Source organism: Triticum urartu, chromosome 2A, assembly GCF_056163025.1.
Source record: "Triticum urartu cultivar PI428250 chromosome 2A, HENAU_Tu73, whole genome shotgun sequence".
Classification (NCBI taxonomy): domain Eukaryota; kingdom Viridiplantae; phylum Streptophyta; class Magnoliopsida; order Poales; family Poaceae; genus Triticum; species Triticum urartu.
The window spans coordinates 639,482,954-639,509,684 of record NC_141874.1 but is presented as its reverse complement, the minus strand read 5'-3'; the positions used below and the strand labels follow the sequence as shown (position 1 = coordinate 639,509,684).

The following is a 26,731-nucleotide window of genomic DNA, read 5'->3' as shown; positions in this document are numbered from 1 at the left end:
GTGCCTTGCTATAAGTTTAGCAGGGAGGTACCAAAGTAATCCAGGAATGGATCACTGGACAGCGGTCAAGAACATCCTGAAATACCTGAAAAGGACTAAGGATATGTTTCTCATATATGGAGGTGACAAAGAGCTCATCGTAAAAGGTTACATTGATGCAAGCTTTGACACTGATCCGGATGATTCTAAATCGCAAACCGGATACGTGTTTACATTAAACGGTGGAGCTGTCAGTTGGTGCAGTTCTAAACAAAGCGTTGTGGCGGGATCTACATGAGAAGCGGAGTACATAGCTGCTTCGGAAGCAGCAAACGAAGGAGTCTGGATGAAGGAGTTCATATCCGATCTAGGTGTCATACCTAGTGCATCGGGTCCAATGAAATTTTTTTGTGACAATACTGGTGCAATTGCCTTGGCAAAGGAATCCAGATTTCACAAGAGAACCAAGCACATCAAGAGACGCTTCAATTCCATCCGGGATCTAGTCCAGGTGGGAGACATAGAGATTTGCAATATACATACGGATCTAAATGTTGCAGACCCGTTGACTAAGCCTCTTCCACGAGAAAAACATGATCAGCACCAAGGCTCCATGGGTGTTAGAATCATTACTGTGTAATCTAGATTATTGACTCTAGTGCAAGTGGGAGACTGAAGGAAATATGCCCTAGAGGCAATAATAAAGTTATTATTTATTTCCTTATATCATGATAAATGTTTATTATTCATGCTAGAATTGTATTAACCGGAAACATAATACATGTGTGAATACATAGACAAACAGAGTGTCACTAGTATGCCTCTACTTGACTAGCTCATTAATCAAAGATGGTTATGTTTCCTAACCATAGACAAAATAGTTGTTATTTGATTAATGAGATCACATCATTAGTTGAATGATCTGATTGACATGACCCATTCCATTAGCTTAGCACCCGATCGTTTAGTATGTTGCTATTGCTTTCTTCATGACTTATACATGTTCCTATGACTATGAGATTATGCAACTCCCGTTTGCCGGAGGAATACTTTGGGTGCTACCAAACGTCACAACGTAACTGGGTGATTATAAAGAAGCATTACAGGTATCTCCAATGGTACATGTTGGGTTGGCGTATTTCGAGATTAGGATTTGTCACTCCGATTGTCGGAGAGGTATCTCTGGGCCCTCTCGGTAATGCACATCACATAAGCCTTGCAAGCATTACAACTAATATGTTAGTTGTGAGATGATGTATTACGGAACGAGTAAAGAGACTTGTCGGTAATGAGATTGAACTAGGTATTGGATACCGACGATCGAATCTCGGGCAAGTAACATACCGATGACAAAGGGAACAACGTATGTTGTTATGCGGTCTGACCGATAAAGATCTTCGTAGAATATGTAGGAGCCAATATGGGCATCCAGGTCCCGCTATTGGTTATTGACCGGAGATTTGTCTCAGTCATGTCTACATTGTTCTCGAGCCGTAGGGTCCGCACGCTTAACGTTACGATGACAGTTATTATGAGTTTATGCATGTTGATGTACCGAAGTTAGTTCGGAGTCCCGGATATGATCACGGACATGACGAGGAGTCTCGAAATGGTCGAGACATAAAGATTGATATATTGGATGACTATATTCGGACACCGGAAGGGTTCCGGGGTAGTTTCGGATAAAACCGGAGCACCGGGGGGTTACCGGAACCCTCCGGGAGGTTAATGGGCCTCATGGGCCTAATGTGGAGAAGAGGAAGGGGCTGCCAGGGCAGGCCGCGCGCCCCCTCTCCCCCTAGTCCGAATTGGACAAGGAGGGAGGGGTGGCGCCCCCCTTTCCTTCTCTCCCTCCACCTCTCCTAGTTGGACAAGGAACGGGGAGGGGAGTCCTACTCCCGGTAGGAGTAGGACTCCTCCTGCGCCCTCCTCTAGGCCGGCCGCACCCCCCCCTTGGATCCTTTATATACGGGAGCAGGCGGCACCCTAGGACACACAAGTTGATCCTCGTGATCGTTCCTTAGCCGTGTGCGGTGCCCCCTGCCACCATATTCCACCTCGGTCATATTGTTGTAGTGCTTAGGCGAAGCCCTGCGTCGGTGGAACATCATCATCGTCACCACGCTGTTGTGCTGACGGAACTCATCCCCGAAGCTTTGCTGGATCGGAGCCCGGGGAGCGTCATCGAGCTGTACGTGTGCCAAGAACTCGGAGGTGCCGGAGTAACGGTGCTTGGATCGGTCGGATCGGGAAGAAGACGTACGACTACTTCCTCTACGTTGTGTCAACGCTTCCGTTGCGATCTACAAGGGTACGTAGATCACACTCTCCCCTCTCGTTGCTATGCATCACCATGATCTTGTGTGTGCGTAGGAAATTTTTTGAAATTACTACGAAACCCAAAAATTTGTTGATTTGCTCGGGAGTGGTTGAGAAGGCTCCGATCTACACTTCCATCAAGGGATTTTCGATTCCCCCACTCATCCCTAGCGGATCTTGTTACTCTTGGGTGTTTGAGCACCCTAGACGGTTGAGGTCACCTCGGAGCCATATTCCATTGTGGTGAAGCTTCGTGGTCTTGTTGGGAGCCTCTGATTAAGTTGTGGAGATTGCCCCAACCTTGTTTGTAAAGGTTCGGTCGCCGCCTTCAAGGGCACCAATAGTGGAATCACGGCATCTCGCATTGTGTGAGGGCGTGAGGAGAATACGGTGGCCCTAGTGGCTTCTTGGGGAGCATTGTGCCTCCACACCGCTCCAACGGAGACGTACTTCCCCTCAAAAGGAAGGAACTTCGGTAACACATCCTCATCTTCACCGGATCCACTCTTGGTTATCTCTTACCTTTACTTGTGCAAACTCTTTAGTGTTTCTACCCTTGCTTGCTTGTATGCTTGTTGTTATTGCATCATATAGGTTGCTCACCTAGTTGCACATCTAGACAACCTACTTTGATGCAAAGTTTAATTTGGTAAAGAAAAGCTAAAAATTGGTAGTTGCCTATTCACCCCCCCCTCTAGTCAACCATATCGATCCTTTCAAGGGGTCAATTGATAAATCGAGGAACTTAATGATTGCGCAGCTTATTTTTTCGGAGAGAAATACGCTCAACGATGTGAAGGACAAAGTTACCCGGCTTGCAAAGAAGAAATAAATGTGGCAAAATTTTTGTACTAGAAAATTTTGTAGGCTCAAATAATGTTTACTTTTATTTCGACTTTGATATCTTGTGACGAAGAAGACACTACTATTTTTAATATTTAAGTCGAGAATGACATTTGGATTATTATGTTGTCTTCATGCTGTTGTCTTTAAATTTGAAATCTTCATATTCATAGTTCTGCCGTCGTCAAATTGTTTGGATAATCAGAGGAGTCGCTTAGAACCCCGTCGTTTTTATTATTTTTAATTATTTTTTTAAAAAAACCCGACAAGTGCGCCGGCGGCACTGTCCCACAGGGAAGCGTCAGCCGGCGGCACTGTCCCACAGGGGAGCGTCGGCCGGCGGTAGCAGTACGAGGTAATCAGAGGAGTTCGACAGCCTACGTGCCACCGGGTATATAAGCCGGTCTTCGCGCGCTCCGTCGGGCGAGGTGGGACTAAAACTTTGCTATCGCAGCCGCCGTGCCTGCAGCGACGCGCGTGACCGCGTGGGCCGACCCAATAACACTGTTTCGCCCGCGGCGCGAAGACGGCCCAAGTAGCACGCGGTGCGACGACGGTCCAAGTTCCACGCGGGGCGACGAGAAATGTTTAGTCCCACCTCGCCCGACGGAGCGCGCGACGACCGGCTTATATACCCGGCGGCACATAGACTGTCGAACTCCTCTGATTACCTCGTACTGCTGCCGCCGGCCGACGCTGCCCTGTGGGAAAGTGCCGCCGGCCGACGCTGCCCTGTGGGACAGTGCCGCCGGCGCACTTGTCGGGTTTTTTTAAAAAAATTAATAAAAACGACGGGGTTCTAAGAGACGGCGACCGTACTGTGCAGTTAAAATTAACAGTAAACAGCGACGGCACAGAAAATTAACAGTAAATAGCGACGGCACTACTGTGCAAAATGAGCACATCAAAATAAACAAAGTAAAACTCCTTCTTGCATTACATAGTCTGTCATCAAAACAAATACTTATGTCGGTATCGTAGCAAATAGTCTGACATCAACAAAGTAAAATAAGTTCATATAACATACTTTAACAATTATTAAAGATCACGTATATAGAACATTAAAAAACTGTCTCCAATGAAAGGGTGGAGCAATCTTCCATAGCAATCCATAATAAAACTGTCTTCAATCAAAGGGTGAACCAATCTTCCATACTCCACAATTCAAGCAAAATTCCTACATAACAGTAAGATATGTGTTAATTCACAATAAACAAATAAATTTGGTTTGAACAATAAGATTTATAATAACACAAGAAAATCATACTTAGGATTTTGAGGGCACGTGGACTTATAATGACCCGGAAGACCGCACTGTCCACATTGACATTTGCATTTCTCATCAAAAGCTTTAGGTCGCCCATTTTTAGTGACATCAGGGCCATCCTTACCGCGGCCTTTAACATTCTGTTTTGGTGCGCCTTTGGTGTTAACTTTTGCGGGATCACGAACAAGACCATGATCTTGATTAGGCTCAAATGCATTGTCGTTCACAAACGGTACCTCCGCACCAGGCTCATCCTCCTCAGTGTAATCATTATCTATTATGTCCCTCAGAGTCGCCTTCATCTTGTCGAATAAAAATGGTTTACTGCATGCTTTATGAGTTGCTTCGGCAGATAAGGTAGTCAACTCGCTGTACCTAGCTCTGTCCCCTGCACCTGCCCATCCCCACGCAAATAGGTCGCTAGTGCGCTTCACGGGAAGTCCACCCCTTGCAATTTTGATCAACCTCCGCAGTACTAAACACTTAGGTATCTCACGTAAGCGTAGCTGAATCGGAACGTGAAGAATATGTTTGCAAGGAAGTCCTTTACGATACATGCTTCTGCAACTGCACTTCACAGTTTCTTCGGAGTTACCTGGGGTGTACTCCACAGTGAATCTGATATCCCTATTTTCCTTCCATGTCAGTATGAATCTGTGAGTGTCTGCTCCTCTCAGTCTCTCAAGGACCTCAAGCTCCCGTGCCTTCTTCATATCTTCCTGCAAGATATAAAAGTTTGCCGCAGCGAACTCACGGGCAGCTGATTTCTCAATATCTTTACACTTGTCCAATACTGGTACTGGAACTGTCTGTGAGTTTGTGTAATCGTCATGCGCCTCGTTCTCACGGAGACGAACTATGCAGTTCTCATAGTGCACAATCATATCAACAATAGTCATACCGGAGTCTAGATGCAAGTGAAGGCATGAATTCAGACTCTCACTTCGCTGGTTACTTCGCATACCTAAGAAAAACCCACCTGACGGATATGATGCAGCCCAAAGCCTTTTCTTCTTGTACATCCTACGTAACCATGTCTTTGTTTTCTCCGATTGCCATTTGGCGGTAAACGCTGCCCATCTCTCCTCAAATACCTTTTTTGAAGTGGCATAATAAAGTAGAGACCTGAACTCCTTTAGAGACTTATGATGAAGGTGTTTCTGCATGTTCTTCTCAATATGCCACGAGCAAAGACGATGCCAAACCTCCGAAAGTACCTTTCTTATGGCCTTAATCATAGCTGCATCTCCATCAGTAATTACTAACCTGGGCCTCTTCTGACAGTGAGCCCTCAAAAACGTCTGAAGTAGCCAGACATAAGTATCTTCCGTCTCGTCAGACACAAGAGCACAACCGAATACCGTGATGCAACGGTGGTTGTTCGGACCGACAAAAGGTATAAATGGCATGCCATACCTATTCATCATGTATGTGATGTCGAAGACTGTCACATCACCGTAGTCAACATAGTCTCGACGTGATTGAGAATCACACCAGAACATGTTTTTCAGCCTTCCTTCATCATCGACGGTGTGCTCAAAGAAGAAATCTGGATCTCTCTCTTTTCTGGTCATCATGATCCCAATGGCAGTGTCTGCATCACCTTGTGCAAGCAACTTCATTTTTTCTCTATAACACATGTTATAAAGCTTCTTCCTCCCAAAACCAGCCTTTGCATATGACCCGTACCTACTGACGAGTTTATCATAAATCATATGTTTCCTGATTCCAGCACCTACCATGGTTAAGATCTCAGCTTTTTGATATTCTTTTATCTGATTATGAGACCAAAGAAACATGACTTCATCCGGTCTAGCTAGAATGTGACTGTGATCATCATTGAAACTGCTGACATACCAAACGTCACGCTCTTTATCAAGTTTCAAAGTTATATGCGCATCGCAGAAGCAACGAGTCTCCCCTCTCAGCCTGCGGGTCCTGCCTTCCATTGTACAAAGTTTTGCCTGTTGTTTCCCAGCTCTCGCACACAGATACTTCCTCAAGCTCTTAGTTCCCTCAGGACCTTTCGAATATTTCAGTGAGTCCTTTCTTACACTGATACCATGCTCGTAAGCATACTGGTTATAGAAAATGTAAGCCTCTCCTAGTGACTTGAACGTCTTCCTCATGACCTTCCAATGCATGTCCAATGATTCTTGTTGATATTCATCAAATCCGATGTCAAAATTAAACAGATCATCACCAACATGCTCATCATTCCCGCTTGTACCATCTACATCTCCTTGTAAATTAATGCATTAAACCATTTATGTCAGTCAGTTATTATTTTAATATGTAATGTAGTCATGTAAGTTCCAAAACTTACTTTGCTGGAACTGTCATCATGAGATGCATCAACGTTCGATTTTTCACTTTTATCGTCCACAATATTCCTCACAAAGTCCCCGTCCTCGTCCATCTGCGCGCATTGCAAAAAAAACATGTAAGCGCTCATATGGTTATCATGTCATTTTTTCTGATTTTATTAATAACATACCCGGAGTGCACTTCCAGCAAATGAATCATCTATATCCATATCATCATCATCATCGCCATGTCGCTGCATGATGCAAAAAAAATATGAAATTGTCCGTGCGGTCTATCATATTTATTGTTTTTATCAACATTGATCACACTTACATTGCCACTATAAGATTCATCCAAACTCATGTAGTTCTCCTCACCAGGTTCATCCATATTCAGTGACGAGGTTTCGTTGTCCTCGCCGTAATCATCGCCAACATAATCGTCCTCCTCCTCTAACTATAGATAGTTAAAAGAATTGTACGATCAATCAAACGCCGTGTAACATCATCCCTAAAACAATTATCTCATCAAGCACAACGATGTCTCAAACCAACCTCTTGCACGGCGGCGAGGATTTCAGCCGGATCCATTTCCTCCGATGACGAACGTGATGACGGCGTGACGTTGCTGGCCGGCGGAGGCGGGTGTCGACGGTGTGAGGACGATGGCTGGTCGTAGCAGGCGTAGTGCGCGGAGGGAGGCGGCGACGTAGATCGCGGGTGGGCGGCCATCTGGGACGCGGCGGCAGCGCCAGCGGCGCCGGGGCACGCGCGGCGGCAGCGGTAACGGCGCCGGGGCACACGCGGCGGCCTGTTTGGGCGGCGACCCGGGCGACGGCGACTTCGTGCAGACGGGGGCCGACATGGAGACGGCGTGGATGCGTTAGGGTTCAGGGTTTCGACAGCGGGCGTCGGCGGCTACCGTGTCTTTTTTTTCCTCCAACAACTGTCGACACCAACGTGGAGACGTGCGGGCGTACGACGGCGACGTACGGCGACGGGTGCAAGTACGCGGGCGGGCGTATGACGTCGCGCGCGGACGTACGGCGTCGGATGGGTATTCCTATACCTAATGTGAAATTACCATACTATCCACTATACGTTTTAGGGGGGAGGGGGTGGGGTTTGGGTTGGACCGAAGCACTCCCCTTCAAAAGAGCGGGGGCTTGTTAATTCTACACCGTTCAAATTTACAGATTACTCCGAAACAAGCACACGGATTGTAGTGGCAAGGCCAAAAGTTTGCGGTAACTTCTTTGGAGGTCCTCACGCAAAAATGCGATGATGTAAAGGAGGGGTAGCTAAAACATCATGCACGCGGAGGGAGGCGACCAGAGCAAAATCAACCCAGTGATGTGAGGCGAAAGTGAAATGCCAACTACTTGGATCGCTCATGAGAACGTGGCTGTGCCCCATTTGTACTTAATTAACCACCACCACCATCGGGGAGCTCGCGGAATAATCCTGCCTCGCTTGACAGCGCGGCGTCACGTGCAGCCTGGAGAGCCTCTGGTTCAGACGAGTCACCGGTGGGCGTGTTCTCCATCTGGGTCTTGTGAATCAAGAACTCAGTGGGCGTGATTCTCAATCAAAAACTTCAGAAGGAAGGTGGCGAAGGATCGATGGCCAGCACTTCTAGGCGCCTTGGTTGAATTTTTTTGATTGCGTTGACACCGGAAGCATGGAAGCATCTATCCGCCCGGCGATCGAGCAGGCGTGCGGACGGGGTGAGGCCGAGGCAGCACACGTGCGTACCTGCTGCACCGACACGTCCACCCGCGCCCAAACTCCGAGGATGGTCACTTTTGGAGGGCCGAAAAAGAGTCTGGCAGCTTCGTCCCCCATGGGCCAAGGATGGATCTGCGACGCGCCAGCGCACGCGTACCGCTGCGCAGCAGGTCAGCTGTAGCGCTCTCCCCGTCTCCGGCCATGTTTTCTTCAGAGATATCGTTCCGTCCGTTTCGGAAGGAAAAAAGATATCATTCCGCAGAAAGAAATGAAGGTTTTTAGATATAGCAGCACCGTACGGAAGCTAGCACGCAGGAAGGACCTCGGAGTCACAGAATGGCCTACTTTAGAGCAAGCAAAAAAGAAAAAGAAAAAAAATAAGGAACTTCATCCTAGACTGAATTACTCTCAACGGGCTAAAACGCCGGTATCACGTGCGGCGGTCGACCCTGAACGAGCTAGAACGCCAAGGAGAGTACACTTATTGAAATCAAAGACAGAAAGGAGCGTGGATATGTTCAACTAAACATAGAAAGCCTGGATTGGGTGCTAGCTTTAAGACAGGACCCTTCTTTTACCCTCTTCTCATTCTTAGAGGGTGCTTGGATTCAAGGGATTATTTTTAGTCTGACTAAAAATAGTTTTTTTAGAGGCTAAAGTTTCAAGCACCCCGCTAAAAAATTTTAGTCATAGAAAACCTACTAAAATATGTATTAGCCCTCTCTCTCATCATTTAATGCCTTTCCTTTAACACATGCGAGTTCTGGATTGAAAGGTTTGGAGGATAATAAATGCTCAATAATTTGATTTTAGTCTCTTTAGTATTTGGATCCAAACATGGGTGAGGCTAGTAAGTTTTAATCCCATTACTTTTAGTCATAGGACTAAAACGTATCAAGCACCCTCTTATACTACTTCTCTCTTCTCTGCTAGCTAGCTGTAGCATGGCGGGCCTGATTTATACTGATAAACTAATCAGTTCGGACGGAAAATGATTCATCCCCGTTCGGAGAAACAATAACTTTTTATCTTCCCCGGTGGGCGCCACGGCGGCCCAAAGCTGCGTCCCAACCCCATTACCAACATGATTATCTGTGTTTCTTTTCGGCCGCGCCGAAAGCGAGTCACCAACTACTCCAAAAAAAAAGGATCGATCGATCGATCTGCCGAGCGGCTATCCAGCCCTGTCGCTCCATTTTAGCGGCACGTATTAATAAGTTGCTGTAGTTCTGCACTTTTAATTACGCCACGCATCACTGAACAACGGACGTACGAGCAGCTTCTGCATGCGCTTGACTCGCCGATGGAGCGGCCGGCGCAGGTGTCCCCCAAGCCCCAGCTCATCGCCGTGCTGCGTGCGTAACTGGCGTAGTGGTTGTAGTACCTTTTCGTCCCACTGACCGCCGCGACCAGAGGGAGGGAAGGAGGGAGGGGAAATCGGAGGAGCAAAAGGCGGCGAGTGATCCAACAGAATGATTCGCGGGGCGGCACTGTAAAAGAGGTGGCGCGGATCGGGAAGAGAGCGACTGGGGAGGAGCCCGGTGAGTCGAGTTTCAGAGGGTGATTGGATACGTTTTAGTTTCATGACTAAAAGTAGTGGGACTAAAACTTGCTAGCCTTATCCATGCTTCGATCCAAATACTAAAGAGACTAAAATCAAATTATTGAGCATTTATTATCCTTCAAACCATCCAATCCAGAACTCGCATGTGTTAAAGTAGAGGAATTAAATGAGGAGAGAGAGGGCTAATACATATTTTAGTAGGTTTCCTATGACTAAAAGTTTTTAGCCTCAAGACTAGTCCTAGCCTCTCTTTAGTCAGGGGTGCTTGAAACTTTAGCCTCTAAAAGAGACTATTTTTAGTCAGATTAAAAATAGTCCCTTGAATCCAAGCTCCCTCTCAGTTTCAGGATGGGAGGAGGAGCACATGCGTGGGCTGGGAGCGTGCGCCCACTTGGGCTGGAACTCCACACGGCAGGCACAGGGATCGACGTGCGTACGCCCGGAGAGTGCGCAAGTTGGTGACGGCCTCGCGGGTATGTACTTCACGTTTTACCCCTTCGGGCGCTTTGTTTGGAACGGCACCAACAGCCGTCCGGGCGGTATGATTGTGCTCGGCGGAGGAGATCACGGTATGCCTGAAATGAGATGGGAAGTGGGGGCGAGATCTACCACTACTAGTACAGTACTGTCTTGACGGATGGTTGACGTCGATTTTGAAGCTACCAGCGTTTGGAGGCCATCGAGTTCAGATGACACTAGTACCAAAAACCAGGGAAAATGTTTTGCTAGCAGACACCTCCCCTGGTGGCCAAATTGCGAGGTACTGACGGGTGGGCCCGGATGTAATGAGACCAGACCACGCGGGGTGCGATCGCAGCAGCCCGCAGGGATCGGGTGGCCTACGCGAATCGAATCAGGCCGAGCCACCGGAGCTGGGGCCCTGTGTCAGGGGCTGAGAATGTGCCGACCACCTGATTGCTGCGAGAATCCGCCGGGGAGGGGCTGGCTCCCTCGTGCGGTCTGTCTGGGGACTGCAAGGGGGTTGGGGTTTTGCCTCGATCTGGATGCATCCATCGGCGCGTCCCTTTGCGCATTGGGATTTGTTGGGAGTTGGAGCCAGAGCCAGAGCCACACATCTGTGCCCTATTAGTCTACACTGACACCTATGAATTGGACCAAGAAGATGGTTTAACTTTGGAATTTCACGTACAGTTGGATGTGTGGGGAATATTTTCTTGTCGGCTTATGTCTCTACTCCACTGTAAAAATGGATTCGCTGTAAGAGCACACGGTATTTTTCTTAGGCAATCAGAGGGCACATAGTGAGAAATAAGCCCATGCAAATCACGGCCCAGTAGGCCAGTACCGACCACAGCCAGCTTCAACCATTTTACATCTCGAAAAAAAAGATATAGCTTCAACCTTTTATACGGCAAGACGAGGCTTCTCGCCTTTGCTACGTTTTTCCGTCCTGAGATAGGTGCATAATAAAATACCCCACAAAAGAACCAATTGAAAGGAAAGTGTTACTTGCATACACTATGCGAAACGGGAGAAAGAAAAAAAAATCAGTATAGATAGTAGTAGTCTTATGTTTTTTTTCAAGTATTTAGTAATGAAAATTTGCAAGAGAGCACATAGGCATAATAAAAAGGGTAAAGAGACACTAATTTATTTCACACGCAAGAGGTATGGAATAAACAGTTCATGCAAAAAAAAGCAATATATAGACCACATTATCAACATTTCCTTTATTGTTATTTCCACCAGCTCTTTACAGTAACGAAGTATGATGTCCGAACAATAATATCACAAGATTAGGTACATCGGTAAACAAAGGGGCAGTTGTAGAGGGGCTCCCGTTTGTACGGAACAAGATTCTTCTCAATTCTGAGCAGCACCAATTGAAGTTGTAACAATCAATTCCCTGTACCAGTCCTTTTGGAAAGAAGAAATAATAGGCTATGCACAGAGACTACCGTATCAGGACTCAGGAGCTGCAGCTACCTACAACACAGCACACCGTGAACTTGCATAGGCAACAAAATTGGCCAGCGTTGCAGAAGGTTACCAGTAATTTCTGTGACAGCCAGCCGCTTCCTTGTTTCACGTGTTATGGTTTGAAATATATCAATCCTTCACATGGTTAAATCGTCAATTCTTCACTGCCCAGCGGCGGCCCCTTATCTCGTAGCCATCAGGCGTCTTATCACCACCTCCCCAACTATCCGCGGTAGCAACTGTGCTGACAACTCTACGTTGCTTTTTGCCCTTCAAGACCCCGCTGTCACTTGTGCTCCCGCTTAATAGCGGATCATCGATGCCACGAACCGGTCTCTCTGGCGATGCTGCACTCACCCAGTTGTCATCCTGGGTGTTCTTATACTTGTCTTTCTTTTTCAGCAGTTTATCAAACCGCTTCTCCACCGGTCGCACTGCTTGGTTAACAGTGAACTTAAAATCCTGGATCACCTGAAAGTGGGTGGAAGAAAAATAAAACAGAAGCATGAGAACAGAGAACCATACTGTGAGCACATGCTAACCACTTATTTGTAATTCATAACTAATCTGAGACATGATAAAATGAAGTGTATTGTCTGTAAAGATTTGTCAATAGGAGTCTAGAACTCACATATTCCCCACTGCCAACCACAAAGTCGCGAACACTCTCTTTTATGTTTGTTGCACTTCTCTCATCCGGTTCGAACTGTGGAAGCTTCATTTTGCTCGGCCGGTTACTCTCCTTGACTTCTTCAGGATCTATAGGGTCAGAGGATGCGTAATCTCCAAGGACTGAAATGTTTCCAGGTGACTGGTTAACTAAGAGCTCATAGGGTTTAGCAGGGAACACATAGAGGTGAACAGCTGACGCAATGCCCATCTGTGCTGGAGGAAGACACGATGCTATCAGATATTACAGGTAATCACAGAAACATGATGGAGTATTTCTTAAAACCAAAGCTAAGGAAACTCAAGGCCAACTTGGAAAGATAAATACCTCTATGCAGATAATAAAATCTTGAATACTTGATTTTAACTGCAAGCTCTGGGCTAAAGGACTTCTAAGCAGGCCCAAAGAATACATTATTGCAATCACCACCCCTTGCCACCAAGTCAAGAATACTATTGACTTGAACGAAAGAAACTTAGCCAGAGGTTTTATATGTGCCAATTCGTCCTTGGTAGCTGTGTACCATTCTACTAAACAGTATAGGGCCCAAAATTGACTGAAATTCAGGATTGCAGCAAAATAAGGGTATCTGCATCAAAAAGATATGTAAGAGCTATATAAGATAAATGAAGCAACATATAAGCATACCGAAAAGCAATTAATTAATTCAGCAATCTCAGCTTAGGCTTCAAGGGAAAGAGCGAGATCTGGATAGATTTTCTGATGATTGGAGAGCAAAAATGGAACATGTTCTAATCTGTTTAATTCATCGTAATAAAATGACATGAAAAAGCTACATTTCATATTCTATCTACACATTGAACTCTTCTGCATAAACAACTCAAAGTGTGGACAGTGCCTATTCCCCTGTGAGATTACACAAGCAAAAAAGAGAGAATTATCTTACCCACATCGTAAATTGAATTCACCTTCACAATATACACCAAAAGCTTCTAGAAAAAGAGATAAGCTAGCTGTGAGTGTCTTTATAATCACCTACATAAGCAAAACACTTCAACTAAGTTATTCTAAACATTTCAGAATTAACAAATTGCAATATGGGGCAGTGGACATACATATTGGAAGATTCCAAATTTGATAATCTGGTAAAATCGCGTCCCCATTCGCCAGGGTTTCAAAATATAATTCACGGGAAAATGATGGTGTATAATTCCTTTCTCGGAAGCATGATGCAAAAGGGGTTGCCTAGAATCTGAGCCGCCTTCCCTCTTCAAAAAGGCTATCGTTTTTTCTTCCCCACCTACATATGAACACACACAGTAAAGAAAGAGAAATACAGAAAAGGGAATACACAACTTGCACCAAACGCTACATTGCCAAGTCACAACAGCAAACAGACGATACAAAATTTTGCAAGTGAAATCAAACAATAATGGTAGGGCACTCAAAAGCCAATAAGCCTGACTAAGGCCCTGTTTGGATTGAGTGTAAATTTTGTGTGCTCCCGGTATTTAGTTACCGGGCCTTAACATCCAAAGTTTCAAACTATGACTCCTATGTAAATGCTACTTTTAAGTCTTGTAAGGCATTAACTCGTAAGTAGTTTAGCATATGGTGTAATCGATACATGTTTACATCATTTCCAGGGAATTGCTACTTACAGTAGCTATTGGAGCCAGAGCCGAAGCCAGACCCGATAGTGAATCGATGTGGCAGCTACTGGTCGGATCAACAATTAACATTTGACAATGTTCTCAATATTCAAACTCGTTTAAATTATGTAGTTAATTTTTAAAAAGTTTTTACACATCAATTCAATAATTGAAAATTTATGCATGTGAAAACAAGAAAGTAGTAACATTTGTTTCAGGAAAAGAGGAAGAGTAGTGCAATTGGACAGATTATCCTATTAAACACAAATATAAGTATCAAAGCAAAGGTAAATGCACACACCCATCATTAATAAGACGGATAGTCATGGATATGCACTGGGCTTGGCAGGCCATTGTAGGATCAAGTGAATTGCTGCAAAGATGCCTGATGCCAAAATACCAATGTTCTTTTTTATGGCATCAGGGGGCCGTTCCCATGCTGCCGCTGTTTCTTCAAGCTCTTTGGCCATCGTGAATCAGAAGCAGATCCAAGAAAAGCACCGTTTCTTCAAGATCCCAGCAACCGTGAGGCCATGATACTCAGCAGATGTTGCGGGCTCTGCTGTTGCTACTTGCTAGGAGCCTAGGAGTACAACAATCTATGGTGCTCGCTGTTGCTGGGTGTTCAATCCCAGAAAGCTGACCAATAGTCACTACTGCCCATTGAAACAAGTGCAATCTATGTTGTGATATTAGTCTGCTTCCCTAGGACCTTACCTCTCGCCAACTTTCCAAATTACCCCAAGTAAAGCAGTGTACAAGCGGAATCTACTCTGTAAGCAAAGCCGTCATGTTCAGTCATAACCATCCCAGTCCAACTTTGGTCTTTGGAGGAATGGAGCCGCTTGTACCTTTGACTCCATTTCACTCCAGGAAATTCCAGCCTGGTTTTATTAACTATAAATCTATAATAAGAATACATCGATTGAGAAACCCACCCCTTCTAGTTCTCACTTCTCAGATATACAAGGCACTGGTAAATGCAAGCAGCATCCATTCCACAGGGTTGCATTGTTCAAATGCATCGTTTATCCGACAGTAATTTTTTAAATGTAAAGTAAAGAAACAGCTTAGCATCAACACTTAAATGTAGAAAAGGGTAAACCTTTAATCATCCTCCAGCTCTATACTAAATGCAATTCCAGAACCAAAGCTGGCTGCGGCAAGGTAACAAAGTAGGGGTTATGCCAATGTCACTAGACAGAACTTACCTAAACATGCAGTGATATATCTTCCAAAGCAGTACATAGCTAATGCTTCGTAACCCTCGCGCAAGATGCCACAGTAAACAGTGATATTTGGATCTACCAAAGAAACATACTGTTCCAAAAGGAGAGCAAGATCATTAAACATATCACTGCAATTATTTAGCACATAAAGAAATCGCTTAGAGGTTTTACCGACTCAATTGCATAGCAAGGGACCATCAAAATAACACCCAGAACAAATTTCTGTTCCTGCGGAGGTAGAACAAATACAAATCAGTAAAAGTTGAAATTTCATGACAAGGTGCAGCAACAGAAAAGCACAAACCTCTGGGTTGTTGTATGCCGATAGATGCTCAAATATCAGGTACATGGAGAGGGAAAGGGCAAGCAGCACAAAGAACCCGGCGACCAATGTGGCCCATGCGGGTGTTTTGTATTGCGCCATCAGGGGCATGAGGAGCTCAAGCTTGACCCTCATGGTGGAAGACAACAATTGTTCGAAACCTGTGCACTATCACAAGCGCTCAAGATCAACCAACATCACCTTCCCTGCATCAGTGGGCACCTCCAGATGCACAAGGCACACGTCGCAATGGCAAATGCCTACAGAACCCGACTGACAAACCAAATTCCAGTACGAATCAGATCAAATTCTGAGAATCCTCACTTGATGGTTACTATCTGCAGAGCCGAAACAAGTTTGTTAGTTCTGAACCTGTCACTGATACCAATCAATCTATCGATTATCCGAAAACAACATAATCTCCGACAGCCCCAATCTGGAAAAAACGTACTACTGAGTTCGTTTCAATAGAACATGGACGCAAACAGCTACAGGTGAGAGCAACAAGGCCACCAAAGGCAGAACCTGGGGCAATGAAAGAGGGCGAAGCCAACCTACCCAAGTACCAACAATAACTAACGGCACCAAAAAGAGTACGCGATTCAGGCCGCTCAACTTCCTCGTCCTGGAAACAGCGGAAGGGGGTGGAGGGGAGCCTCTACGCGCGCGACGACGGGGCTAAGCCGGACGAATTCGACTCCACGGAGCAGCTTGCTTGCACAGAGGATTTGAACGAAAGCTGACCTAGCGAAGCACCCGGGCGGCGCCGGGATGGATCGATCGGGCGGCGGATCGAGGCGATTTGGGCGTCGCGGCGGGGCGGGGGACGCTCTGCGCGTGATTTCCCGCGGCGGAGGAGGTGGCGGGGGCAGTCGCGAGTCGTGACGGCGCCGGCGGTCTGTTCCCCCTGTCCTGTGGCCCGGCGTCTTCTTCAAGGCGCTGACGTGGCGGAGAAGAAGATTTAACCGGCTGTCTTAGAGAAAGGTCAATGGCGACCAGGCCAGGCCTGTTTTTGTTGTGTCGAAAGCAAATCGGTCGGGCCTGGTACTTTCACGTTTAATTTTGGGCGCAAACCACTAGAGGCCCATGAGCGATATACTACTAGTAGTGCAGCCCACTTAGGCTGGAATCCTCGACTCATCATAAAAAAAACACTTAAGCACGTTCATGCCTCAGTTACTATTAGGCGCCTTAAGCACCATTTATAGGCTATTCTGTTAACTGGTGCACACCCCCTACAGCAGCACTATGTACAAAACGGGCAGAAAATGAGCAGGCCCATGTAATATTTTTCCGTCAGTTTTGTAGGTTCCGCTGGTTTTTCGGGCGGCTTTTATTTCTGTTTTCCAGCACGGGGTTTTTAGATGGTTTTTGTTTGGCTTTCACTCATTTTATTCCCCCGTAAACGGGCGCACACCCCCGCGCCACGCTGGGTCGGCCCATTTTCCTTGTTTTTCTGTTAAAAAACAAAAGGGTGTGTGTAGAAGGAGTTCGAAGAGGAGCGCAATAACCAGTAGGACAACGAAACACTTGTACCTACATACTTCCTTTTCTTCTTTTGTTCTTTCTCTAGGTTGCGAGAGCCCCGGTTTTAGGAAGCTTAACTGGTTTTCTTTGGTTCACTTGTTAGTTTCCAGATGGCTCTTATTAGGTTTTCTTGTTTCTTTTTTAAATGAGCAAACTTTTTTCAAATTTGTGAATTTTTATAAAAATTTATGAAGTTTTTTCCAAAGTCCATGAACTTCTTTCAAAATAGATGATTTTTTAAAAAAATTGTTAACTTTTTTTAAAATCAGATGATTTTTTTTTCAATTTTGTAATATTTTTTACCAAATTCGATGAAAAATTTGGATTTTGTGAACTCTTCTTAAAAAAATAATCAAGAGAAAATCAAATTTGATGAACTTTTTCCAAATTTGTGGAAAAAACTTCAAATTCAGTGACTTTTTTCAAATTCAATGATTTTTTTTAATCGATTAACTTTTTTTTGATTTTAGTATTTTCCAAATCTATGAACGTTTTTGAACTCACAAACTTTTCCTTTTTTCTATTTTTTATGTTTTTTTTGTTTTTACCATTTTTTCAAAAGACAACAGTTAACCGGTCAACTATCGACCAATCAACCGTCAAACGAAAGCGACGAAGGTGTTCGCTGTCGAGCAATTTAGTTCTGCCTCGTGATGGGCCGGCCTATATAGGAGCAGTCGCGTGGGCGCCATAAATAGGATGTCCCGTCTCTCAGGCAGTTCATGAGACACGAAGGAAGCGAAATCACTATTTAAGGAGTACTTTTTGCAAAGATCACTTCCACATCCCCGAATTGCGACAAGTGGCGCATTGCATGGCACTTGTCGCAACCTGGGAGTTTTTCCTTTTCTCTAGATTTTTTTTATTATAAAACATTTTATCTCTTAAACTATGCGTCCAAATCTTGAAGCGTTTCCACCATTGGATTCATCTCCTCCATATCTTGAAAATTAGATCTCATGTTGATAGGTTTTGAGAAACCTTTTTTCACGAAAAAATGGAGGAAATTACCGAACCGGGAGCACGTTTTTTTTCCTTTATGAAGAGGCACAAGTGTGCCTCTCGCGGGAGCAAACCCGTGCCTCCACTAGAAGTAAATTTGTGTCTCTTGTGAAAGAAAAAACACGTTTTTTGTGCCTCTCGCAGACGCAAATCCGTGCTTCTCGCGGGAAAAAAATGAAAACATATTTTTTGTATTTTTGCGAGAGGCACAACCATATCTCTTGTGGAAGAAAAAAATAAAACACATTTTTTCCCTTTTTCAAGAGGGCTTCACTAGAAGTAAATCCGTACCTCTCGTGGAAAGAAAAAAACATTTTTTCCCTTTTGCGAGAGGGATGACTATGCTTCTCGACGTTCTCGCGGAAGCAAATCCATGCCTCTCGTGGAAGAGAAAAAACATGATTCTTTCCTTTTCCGAAAGACACGGTTGTCTCTCTCGCGGTAGCAAATCCATGCCTCCACCAGAAGTAAATCCTTGCCTCTTGTGCAAGGAAAGAAACATTTTTCCCCTTTTGCGAGAGGCGAGAAGTTTATATGTGCCTCCCGCGGAAGAAAAAAAATGAAAACACATTTTTTATGGAGATTGTTTTTCAAAAAAATTTGGCCCAAAACCTAAGAAAACCCTGGGGAAAAACAAAAAGTTCATCCGAAATCCCAAAACGCATACAAAAAAAATCCAAAGAGAGACCCAGGGCGCGATACGTGGTGGCTGATGAGAGGCCGCCAAGTGGCACTCACCCAGCCCTCTCAAAATGACCCTTGCGGGGGCTCCCGAAGGAGTACTCGTTCATTAGTTGCGCTTGGAAGGAAGGGTGTTTTAGTTGGGCTTTCTGTAGTATAGGACCCAAATGCACCACAAACCTTCAAATTTTCCACCTAAGTAACAGCCCCTAGGACATCGGCCCAGTTTCGCGAGCTGAATTTAAATAAACAGCCAAGAATGATCCAAACGGCAATCTAACGGCCGAAATCTCTAATGGCGTGAGAGGGCTGGGACGTGGGAATCACTTCAGTTTTACTGTCCTAAAATTTTTGGACTGTTGACAGACATCAATTAGAATTGGTTATGAACCCTTAACATAGAACAGTTTTCTTGAAGTATTCTAATTTCTAACATTGTCCTGCCATGGGCTTCATATCAGGTCCTGCTCATAAAAGAGACATTCATGTTTCCTCAAGATTGGGAATAGGTGGAAAACCAGGAACATTAACTTACATTGCCGGGGTGTACAAGATGGCAGGAAAATAGGACATACAAATGGAACTTGGCATTTTTTTTTCTGTCCAATTCGAGTAGCCATTGCAATGATGTATATACAGCTCACATGATGTTCTTTGCGTCACACACGGTTTCTGGCACTTGTGTGCTGATGGGTGATGAAAGGCCATATCTATACTAGTGTGTGCTTGGTGGCACTCTGTGTTGATACTCCAAATCAGTCTTTCACTGTGAATTAGTTATGCTACTTCCCGGTTTTCTGTTGTGATCTCAACTTATATTACACGAATTTTCAGTGTTATGCACTTGTCCAGAATCGGTTACGCCATTGTTAAATTGAGTAATTCTGGTTGTTCTCCATGTTTCTTTCTGCCATGCATAGACGGCGTCCTTAGCCTGCTGGACAAGAGTCGACTAAGTGAGAGCATAGATTAGTTGAAGGAATGAGGATGATGATGTGGATTATTCTAACTTGAATAGCCCATAAATACTAGTAACAGCCACAATTATTCTATTTTAGTGCCCTCAAGTAACTGATGGATTTAACCACCGAAATCCCATCAATCCATTCGTTTGGTCACATTCAAACTTAATTAAGTAGAGGTGTGTCTGATCAAGATCCCGCTTCTCAGCTACAAAAACATGGTGTGGTAGTATGAAATTATGGCGACCCCCTTTGTTTCAGCTCCTCTTTGAAATGTCGTTGGGACATGAGTTTTTGAAAACCAATGACTAGAAAATTCTAGGATGACTAAAAACATAATCTATTAACATAATGTCATGAATTTAACCCGTCCCACCAAGTACCAAAGCACATTTTGACATAGTAGGCAGTCTATTACGGGTTCCATTTAGGATCACAAACCTTAGTTTCTTTACATGTTTTTTACCCCTCTTGGCCACAAATGTAGGTAGCTTAGCTATAACATATATATTTGGGATGAAAACACCAATGTAGAAAAAAAGAACTACAAACATAATCAACAACAAATTGTGAACGAAACCATTGTATTTCATGAATCCAACAATTCAAACAGCAACTGAAACATCGACAGATAGAGAGATAGGTTTGTTGCTTCATTTCATGCAGGCAAATGCTCTTTACAAGGTTCCATTGCACTCTTTAACGAAGGCTAAATCATTATTAGCCGGAGCGCAACTTAACGACTGAGTACTCGGAGCGTCGTCCACAAACGATCATACTAAGGTTATTACATCGCCACAAGCATGTTGCAAACCTGCTGCACTTCTGTGCAACATCAGCAAGATGTTTCTGCATGTTCTCAGACGGATACTTAAAATCTATCAAGAAGGATAGATTGCTCTAGATTGTACCGGAAGTTTCATCCCCCCAGCAAGAAGTGCGCAGGCTCCACTTTCGTCACACAACCAAACTTGAATGTACTGTATTTCCTGTGAACGCCTGTAAGCTTGCCCCCTGCTGCCTTCTGGTGGAATTGTACCATCATTTTGGAGCACTCACTGTATTAAAAAACAAGCCAACAAAGGAGCAGATAAGTCAGCATACATTCCTCCTAATGGTGCACATGTTTCTAGATACAGTTAGTCATGACAGAAGGCAAGCTTACATGAGCTGATCTCTAGTGTATCTGCTATGTGTCTCGCAGATCTTTGTCCACTGCCAGCAGCGATTGATAGCACACTGTGCAGTGTAAACTGCAGCGGCAGCAAGCAGCGAAGGGCAGTACTTGAGCATTTGGTATTCAACCAGGCAGAGCTCAAGCATGAAGAAAGAAACTAGCTGCAGCTGTGATTCACAACATGCATATGGCATTGTGTCAGCCGCAAATACAAAATGTTATTTCTGTAAATTTTTCTGTTTAAGTACGGAAGCACTAAGCAGAATTCAGAATGTTACGATACTTAACCTGCTTGTCAGAATCAGCTGCCTTCAGGAACCTTCTCATAAAAACATATGGCGTTGGTACAGACATGTTGTACTCCAGAGCGTTTAGGACCGACTTTTCCTGCTCAAACACAGAAGATTCACCCCTATTAGTACGGAACAGATAATAGCCAATTGGCTACTCTAAAATACAGTAGAAGCTGAAGAAAACATTCAGAAAACATCTGCGGTTGGATAGCATGAAGGAATTTTGGATAGGTACACAAGGACTAGAATTTTGGATAGCATGAAGGAATTTTGAATCTACTGTATTGAATGATTTTACCATTTCAAGAATCTGTCCTTTAGTGTAAGCCCGGTCAGAAATGAGCACTAAATCTTCAACAACTGGAACTGAGACTTCCTCATATTTACAAGCAAGAAGCATAGCTGTCACTCCAACTAACTGCAACTTCTTCCTTGGCACCACTTGTTTTTCCAAGTATCTGTCTATTATGTTCACGGTAAGAAAGAGTGTCTCATCCATCAACTCAAACTTGTAATGAACCTATCAAGTGACAAAAAATATATAATGAGTCCCAAAACACAGTTGTTCGAATGGGAACAAATCTATAGGATAGAGAAGGCTCAGGGTTTGCAGGCTTTTCTACCTCAATGAGCCAATCTATCAAAATAGCTCTCATCTTTTCATTTATGTCTTCTTGACTGGACATGTAATCAGGACGCACACAGCTCATTTTCTGCATAAAACCATAATGATATTAGGAAATACTGAAAAGTTAAGGAGGCCAAAACCTTCAGGGTACACAGAACAGGAAAAAGAGTATTCTAGCACTTGCTTTTCAGTCATGCCAATGGGCACAAATTTATCATGATCGTATACTGGTTTTAGGTAATACTGAGAAGTTAAGGAGGCCAAAACCTTCAGGGCACACACAACAGGAGAGAGAGTATTCTAGCACTTGCTTTTCAGTCATGCCAATGAGAACAAATTGCTATCAGCCATCATAAACCAAACTGTTTTCCATGTTGATCATGGCTTGCATCAAGAATATCACAGTTTACTACTCCCTCTGTCCCAAAATAAGTGTCTCAACTTTGTACTACAACTTTGTACTAATGAGAAGTTAAGGAGGCCAAAACCTTCAAGGCACACACAATAGGAGAGAGAGAGTATTCTAGCACTTGCTTTTCAGTCATGCCAATGAGAACAAATTGCTATCAGCTGTCATAAACCAAACTGTTTTCCATGTTGATCATGGCTTGCATCAAGAATATCACAGTTTACTACTCCCTCCGTCCCAAAATAAGTGTCTCAACTTTGTACTGACTTTAGTACAAAGTTTGTACTAAGGTCAAGACACTTATTTTGGGACGGATGGAGTATGAGTGTATGTGGTTGATTTCAGTGGTTCAAAGGTAGTATTTGATCTAAGGCATGGTAATAAGAAAGCAAAATTGTTGTCACACACAATTGCATTAGTTGTGACCCAAGCTGGACCTTCCAGAATCATAACAAAAACCTATCTTTGGACCAACTACTCTGATTTTCACTCAAAACCTACGAGCCTCAAAACTTTCATTGCCCCGTTGTCCCTTACTGTCATACCGGTCACTTGAACCAAAAAATTCAAAGGTTTATATTCACATTAGTTGCTCACGGCACTTAGAATACCAATCCTTTTATTTTAAGACAGGCATCTTTTTGTTAATGCATTTCATTAAATCATACTTCCTCCGTCTGGAATTAGTTGTCGCTCAAATGGATGTATCTAGCACTGCGATTGAGCGTCAACTGATTCCGGGCGGAGGGAGTACTACAATAAAAATATTGTATAATGTGTACTGATTACAAGATTCTGGTCAAATTCATTAATTTTCTTTGCATGCGCCTACCTTTAATCATTAAAGCGTAATGAATCCGGCATTTCTTTTGTTTTATTCCACAAAAAGATTATACAGATCACTTCATTTTCTCTGTAGAACTTGTAAATCTCTTCGACATACTACAATTAAATTATTGTTTAATGTGTACTGATTACAGGATCTTGGTCAAATTCATTTATTTTGTTTGCATGGGCCTACCTTAATTCATTCAAGCATAATGTCAGTCATAGAAAATGCATCATTTCTTTTGTTTTGTTTTGTTTTCACAAAATGAAGATACACATTATGTGACACTGATGGGCAAAAGATCACCTCATTTTCTCTGTAGAACCTGTAAATCTCTTCGACATACTCAGTTGCGGCCAGCGGATTCCCGGAGTCGACGCTGTCGATGTCCATGAGGGATACATCATCCACAATATCCTCCTGTTCTTCCTCATCCTGCAGTACCAAACACAGCAGTGAGCATGAGCCACCCCCTACTGATAAACTAAACAGTGCTAATCATCAGAAAGCATATGTATACCATGTCAGTATCGTCCTCGGCCGACTCGATCTCTTCATCAGTGTCATCGGGGATGGGCTCATCCTGGGGATCAACTCCGGGTTTTGCTGCATCAGCTGCGGTGGCCGGATGGACAAGTTGTTCTTTGTTCTCCAATAAGAGGGCGAGTTTCCTGAATTAGCAGAGTGGCGTCAGATCAAGGCCTGAAAAGTGAGAGCACAAGAAGAGGGAGCGTCCTAACCTCGTCATAGGACGATGGCTCACCAATGCTGGCTTCTTCTCATCCCTCCCACTCTTCCTGAAAAGAAAAGAAAGGCAGGACGCGCCGGGATTACATCTCGATCCAAGAAACATGGGAGAGAACAAAAAAAGAACATTTTTTTAACAGATCGGGCGAGGAGATTACTCTAGCATCGGCTTCTTGGCGATGGCGCGGGGGTACGGGTGAGCCCCCGCGAGGTTGTTGAGTTCCTTGAGCGGCCTCCGATTCCCCATCTCTGCACCGATCACAAGGACAGATCAAGAGATCAGAAAAAAGGGGGGATCGTGACGGCGCAGGCGTATATCTGAACCAAGGACCCGAACCTCGGACGCTGGGCACGGGCTTGCCCACCACCGGCCTCCGGTTCTCCCCGGCCCTCTCCATCGCCGTCGCCGCCGGGCACCTGAACAAAGAGAGAGACCACGCGGCGGCGTCAGGATCCAGGAACGGAAGGCGCGATTCAGACGCGGCCGCGAATCGGGACGGCACGGCACGCACCACGGGGAACGGGAGCGGCAGGCGGCGGCTTCCTTCCTCGTCCGATCCGGGGCTACGAAGGCAGCAGCACGCCCATGCAGAACGGGGACGGACGCGAAGAGGGAGCGGCGGCGGCGGCGGCGGCGGCGGCGTTAAAAACAGGAGGAGGAGCGGGTACGAACAATGGCAACGTCCCTCACTCTCTCTGACCGACCGCGTGGGGATTGGAAGACGGGGGGAGGGGGGAGGGATAGATAGAGCGAGCGAGATGGATCGGGAAGGAAAGATTTGGGATTCGAGCGATTTGTTTTCTTTTTGTTCCGTTCGGGGGCTGGGGCTGGGGTTTGTGGGGAGAAACTAGAGAGTGTCACGTACGAGAAAGGAGGGGGTTTGTCTGCCTCCGCCGCGGAGGGGGGCTGGATTTGAATCGAGGGGAGGGGGGGAAGGCGTGCCGGGGAAGGGGGCCAACGCCCAACGGCTAGTGGGCCGCCGCTGGACTGGGCGGAGTTGGGTCGGACGGACAGGGCCGGCCGCCCGGCCGGTGACACGTGCCCGTAACGGTCGCCTCCCCCCCGCGCGTGCACGTGCTTTCGAATCCATCGGCGGCCGGTCCGGGCCGGTTCGGTTCGGGCTGGTTCTCCTCGCTCCTGCGTGTTGCGGCGCTGGCCTGGTAAACGCACGTGGGGCCGGACGGAGCGGGCGGGGCCACGCGTCGGCCGGGACAAACGGAGCGAGTAGGTTTTCTTTTTTGATCGAATTGAAACCAAGAGGGTTGTGCTAGAGTCGTCGCTGTGACTGATCAAACCACACGAGAATCGAGTCCGCTCCCCTGTGCGACGCATTGGCGCCCGCTCCCCTCCACTCGAGAGGACGGGCGGGATCGCAGTCGCACACACGGTCCCCCACCAGAGTCAAACTGACCACTAACATCACATTTTTCAAAATAATTTTGTTTCTGTGGCACATATTTAATAATGAGAAAGGTGATGGTGGTAACTTAAAGCATGATTAATAGTATAGCCAGCTGCCGGCTATAAGCTAGTGTCACGTCATCTACAGTCCATCTTATAGCCAACATGTATAATAATAGATCAAAAGAGTGTACTACTTTTTTATTATGTGGCCCACATTTCATTATCACAAAGTGCCTAGAAGCACGTGCTAGAGCTAGCTCTTCACAAAGAGCCCGCTTACCTTCTCTCTCCTCTTCTCAAAATATAAGGGGGCCCAATAAACTCGGACAGAGGTAGTAACATGCAAAGATTCATTTATTAGGTTATAGACTCATATTGCATTGGGATATGTGATGTTACAGTAACTAGCTAAGTTACTACAACTATCTCTCTCTTCATTAACTCATTGCCACATAAGCAAATTTGCTGAGTTGGACTTGATGTTACTGCTGAACTTACTTCCACTATGACTAGTCTTAGGTAGTTACTGCAACATCACACATACCAAGACAATATGAGTCTATAAGCTAATAAATGAACCATAACATGACAACACACATATGTTACTACCCACTGTGGAGGTAGTAACATAACCTAGTAAAATGTGATGTTACTAGTCTAAGTTACTCCCCATTGTGACTAGTCTCACGCAGGGCGGCGTGTCGTGGATTGCACTGTTGACATGCACAGCCTCGATACTGGAGACGATGGACATTATTGCATCGACGAGTTGTCCAGATGGGTTCAACGGTTCATGCTTTTTTTGCGGGTGAATGGTTCATGCTTGATATCTTGTTCATGGCGCACGCGTATATCTAAACCGGACACCGTACCAACCCACGGACGAGGCACCGCACAAACATGGATACGGAACCGTTTCATCCAACCGTAGACACATATGTCCGGTTACATTTCGAGAAAAATAACGAAAGTGAATATGTTTGATGGTTATTTAAACAAATCAGAGCATACTCATTCATACTTGGATAATTTTTTTTAAATAAAACCGGATGCTTCTCATCTAAATCGGAGCATACTCATTATATTTTGACACATTTCAACTAAACGTACTCTAAACCTAGTCTAAATAACCATCGGCCTATTCCTCATGTCCGGCCGGCCATATGAGGCCTGGAAACTGTAGCCTACAAGCGGCTAATCGGCCGATGACGATGAGCCCGCCAAGCTTGGCTTCAACCCGGGAGGGTGGACTTCCTGGGACCTGACCACCGGCGACCTCCCATGCTCTAC

The 26,731-nt window shown here is 45.1% G+C and overlaps 4 protein-coding genes across 4 annotated transcripts; all 4 read right to left on the bottom strand.

Moving 5' to 3' along the window:
* Window positions 1–4,271: 4,271 nt before the first annotated feature.
* On the bottom strand, window positions 4,272–7,105 carry LOC147986352 (uncharacterized). Its single transcript, XM_087544675.1, has 6 exons — window positions 7,049–7,105; window positions 6,906–6,968; window positions 6,731–6,827; window positions 6,616–6,647; window positions 4,409–4,574; window positions 4,272–4,318 (listed from the first exon to the last, which is right to left on the bottom strand). Exons 1-6 carry the CDS (start codon window positions 7,103–7,105, stop codon window positions 4,272–4,274), a joined length of 462 nt encoding a protein of 153 aa, XP_087400801.1.
* Window positions 4,839–6,639, bottom strand: LOC147986353 (protein FAR1-RELATED SEQUENCE 5-like). Its single transcript, XM_087545674.1, has 2 exons — window positions 4,905–6,639; window positions 4,839–4,855 (listed from the first exon to the last, which is right to left on the bottom strand). Exons 1-2 carry the CDS (start codon window positions 6,550–6,552, stop codon window positions 4,839–4,841), a joined length of 1,665 nt encoding a protein of 554 aa, XP_087401800.1. The 5' UTR covers window positions 6,553–6,639.
* Window positions 7,106–11,654: 4,549 nt separating the features above from the next.
* Window positions 11,655–16,737, bottom strand: LOC125539353 (protein LAZ1-like). The gene is made up of 9 exons (XM_048702794.2): window positions 16,526–16,737; window positions 15,764–16,119; window positions 15,631–15,687; window positions 15,442–15,550; window positions 13,694–13,878; window positions 13,525–13,613; window positions 12,945–13,206; window positions 12,579–12,827; window positions 11,655–12,418 (listed from the first exon to the last, which is right to left on the bottom strand). The coding sequence occupies exons 2-9, from the start codon at window positions 15,914–15,916 to the stop codon at window positions 12,101–12,103; spliced, it is 1,422 nt and encodes a 473-aa protein (XP_048558751.1). The 5' UTR covers window positions 15,917–16,119; window positions 16,526–16,737; the 3' UTR covers window positions 11,655–12,100.
* A 3,846-nt stretch (window positions 16,738–20,583) lies between these two features.
* LOC125539352 (cyclin-B2-1-like) lies at window positions 20,584–24,913 on the bottom strand. Its single transcript, XM_048702793.2, has 11 exons — window positions 24,549–24,913; window positions 24,374–24,453; window positions 24,195–24,285; window positions 24,030–24,086; window positions 23,810–23,960; window positions 23,596–23,724; window positions 22,047–22,136; window positions 21,722–21,943; window positions 21,419–21,517; window positions 21,119–21,297; window positions 20,584–21,011 (listed from the first exon to the last, which is right to left on the bottom strand). Exons 2-11 carry the CDS (start codon window positions 24,432–24,434, stop codon window positions 20,873–20,875), a joined length of 1,218 nt encoding a protein of 405 aa, XP_048558750.1. The 5' UTR covers window positions 24,435–24,453; window positions 24,549–24,913; the 3' UTR covers window positions 20,584–20,872.
* Window positions 24,914–26,731: the final 1,818 nt, after the last annotated feature.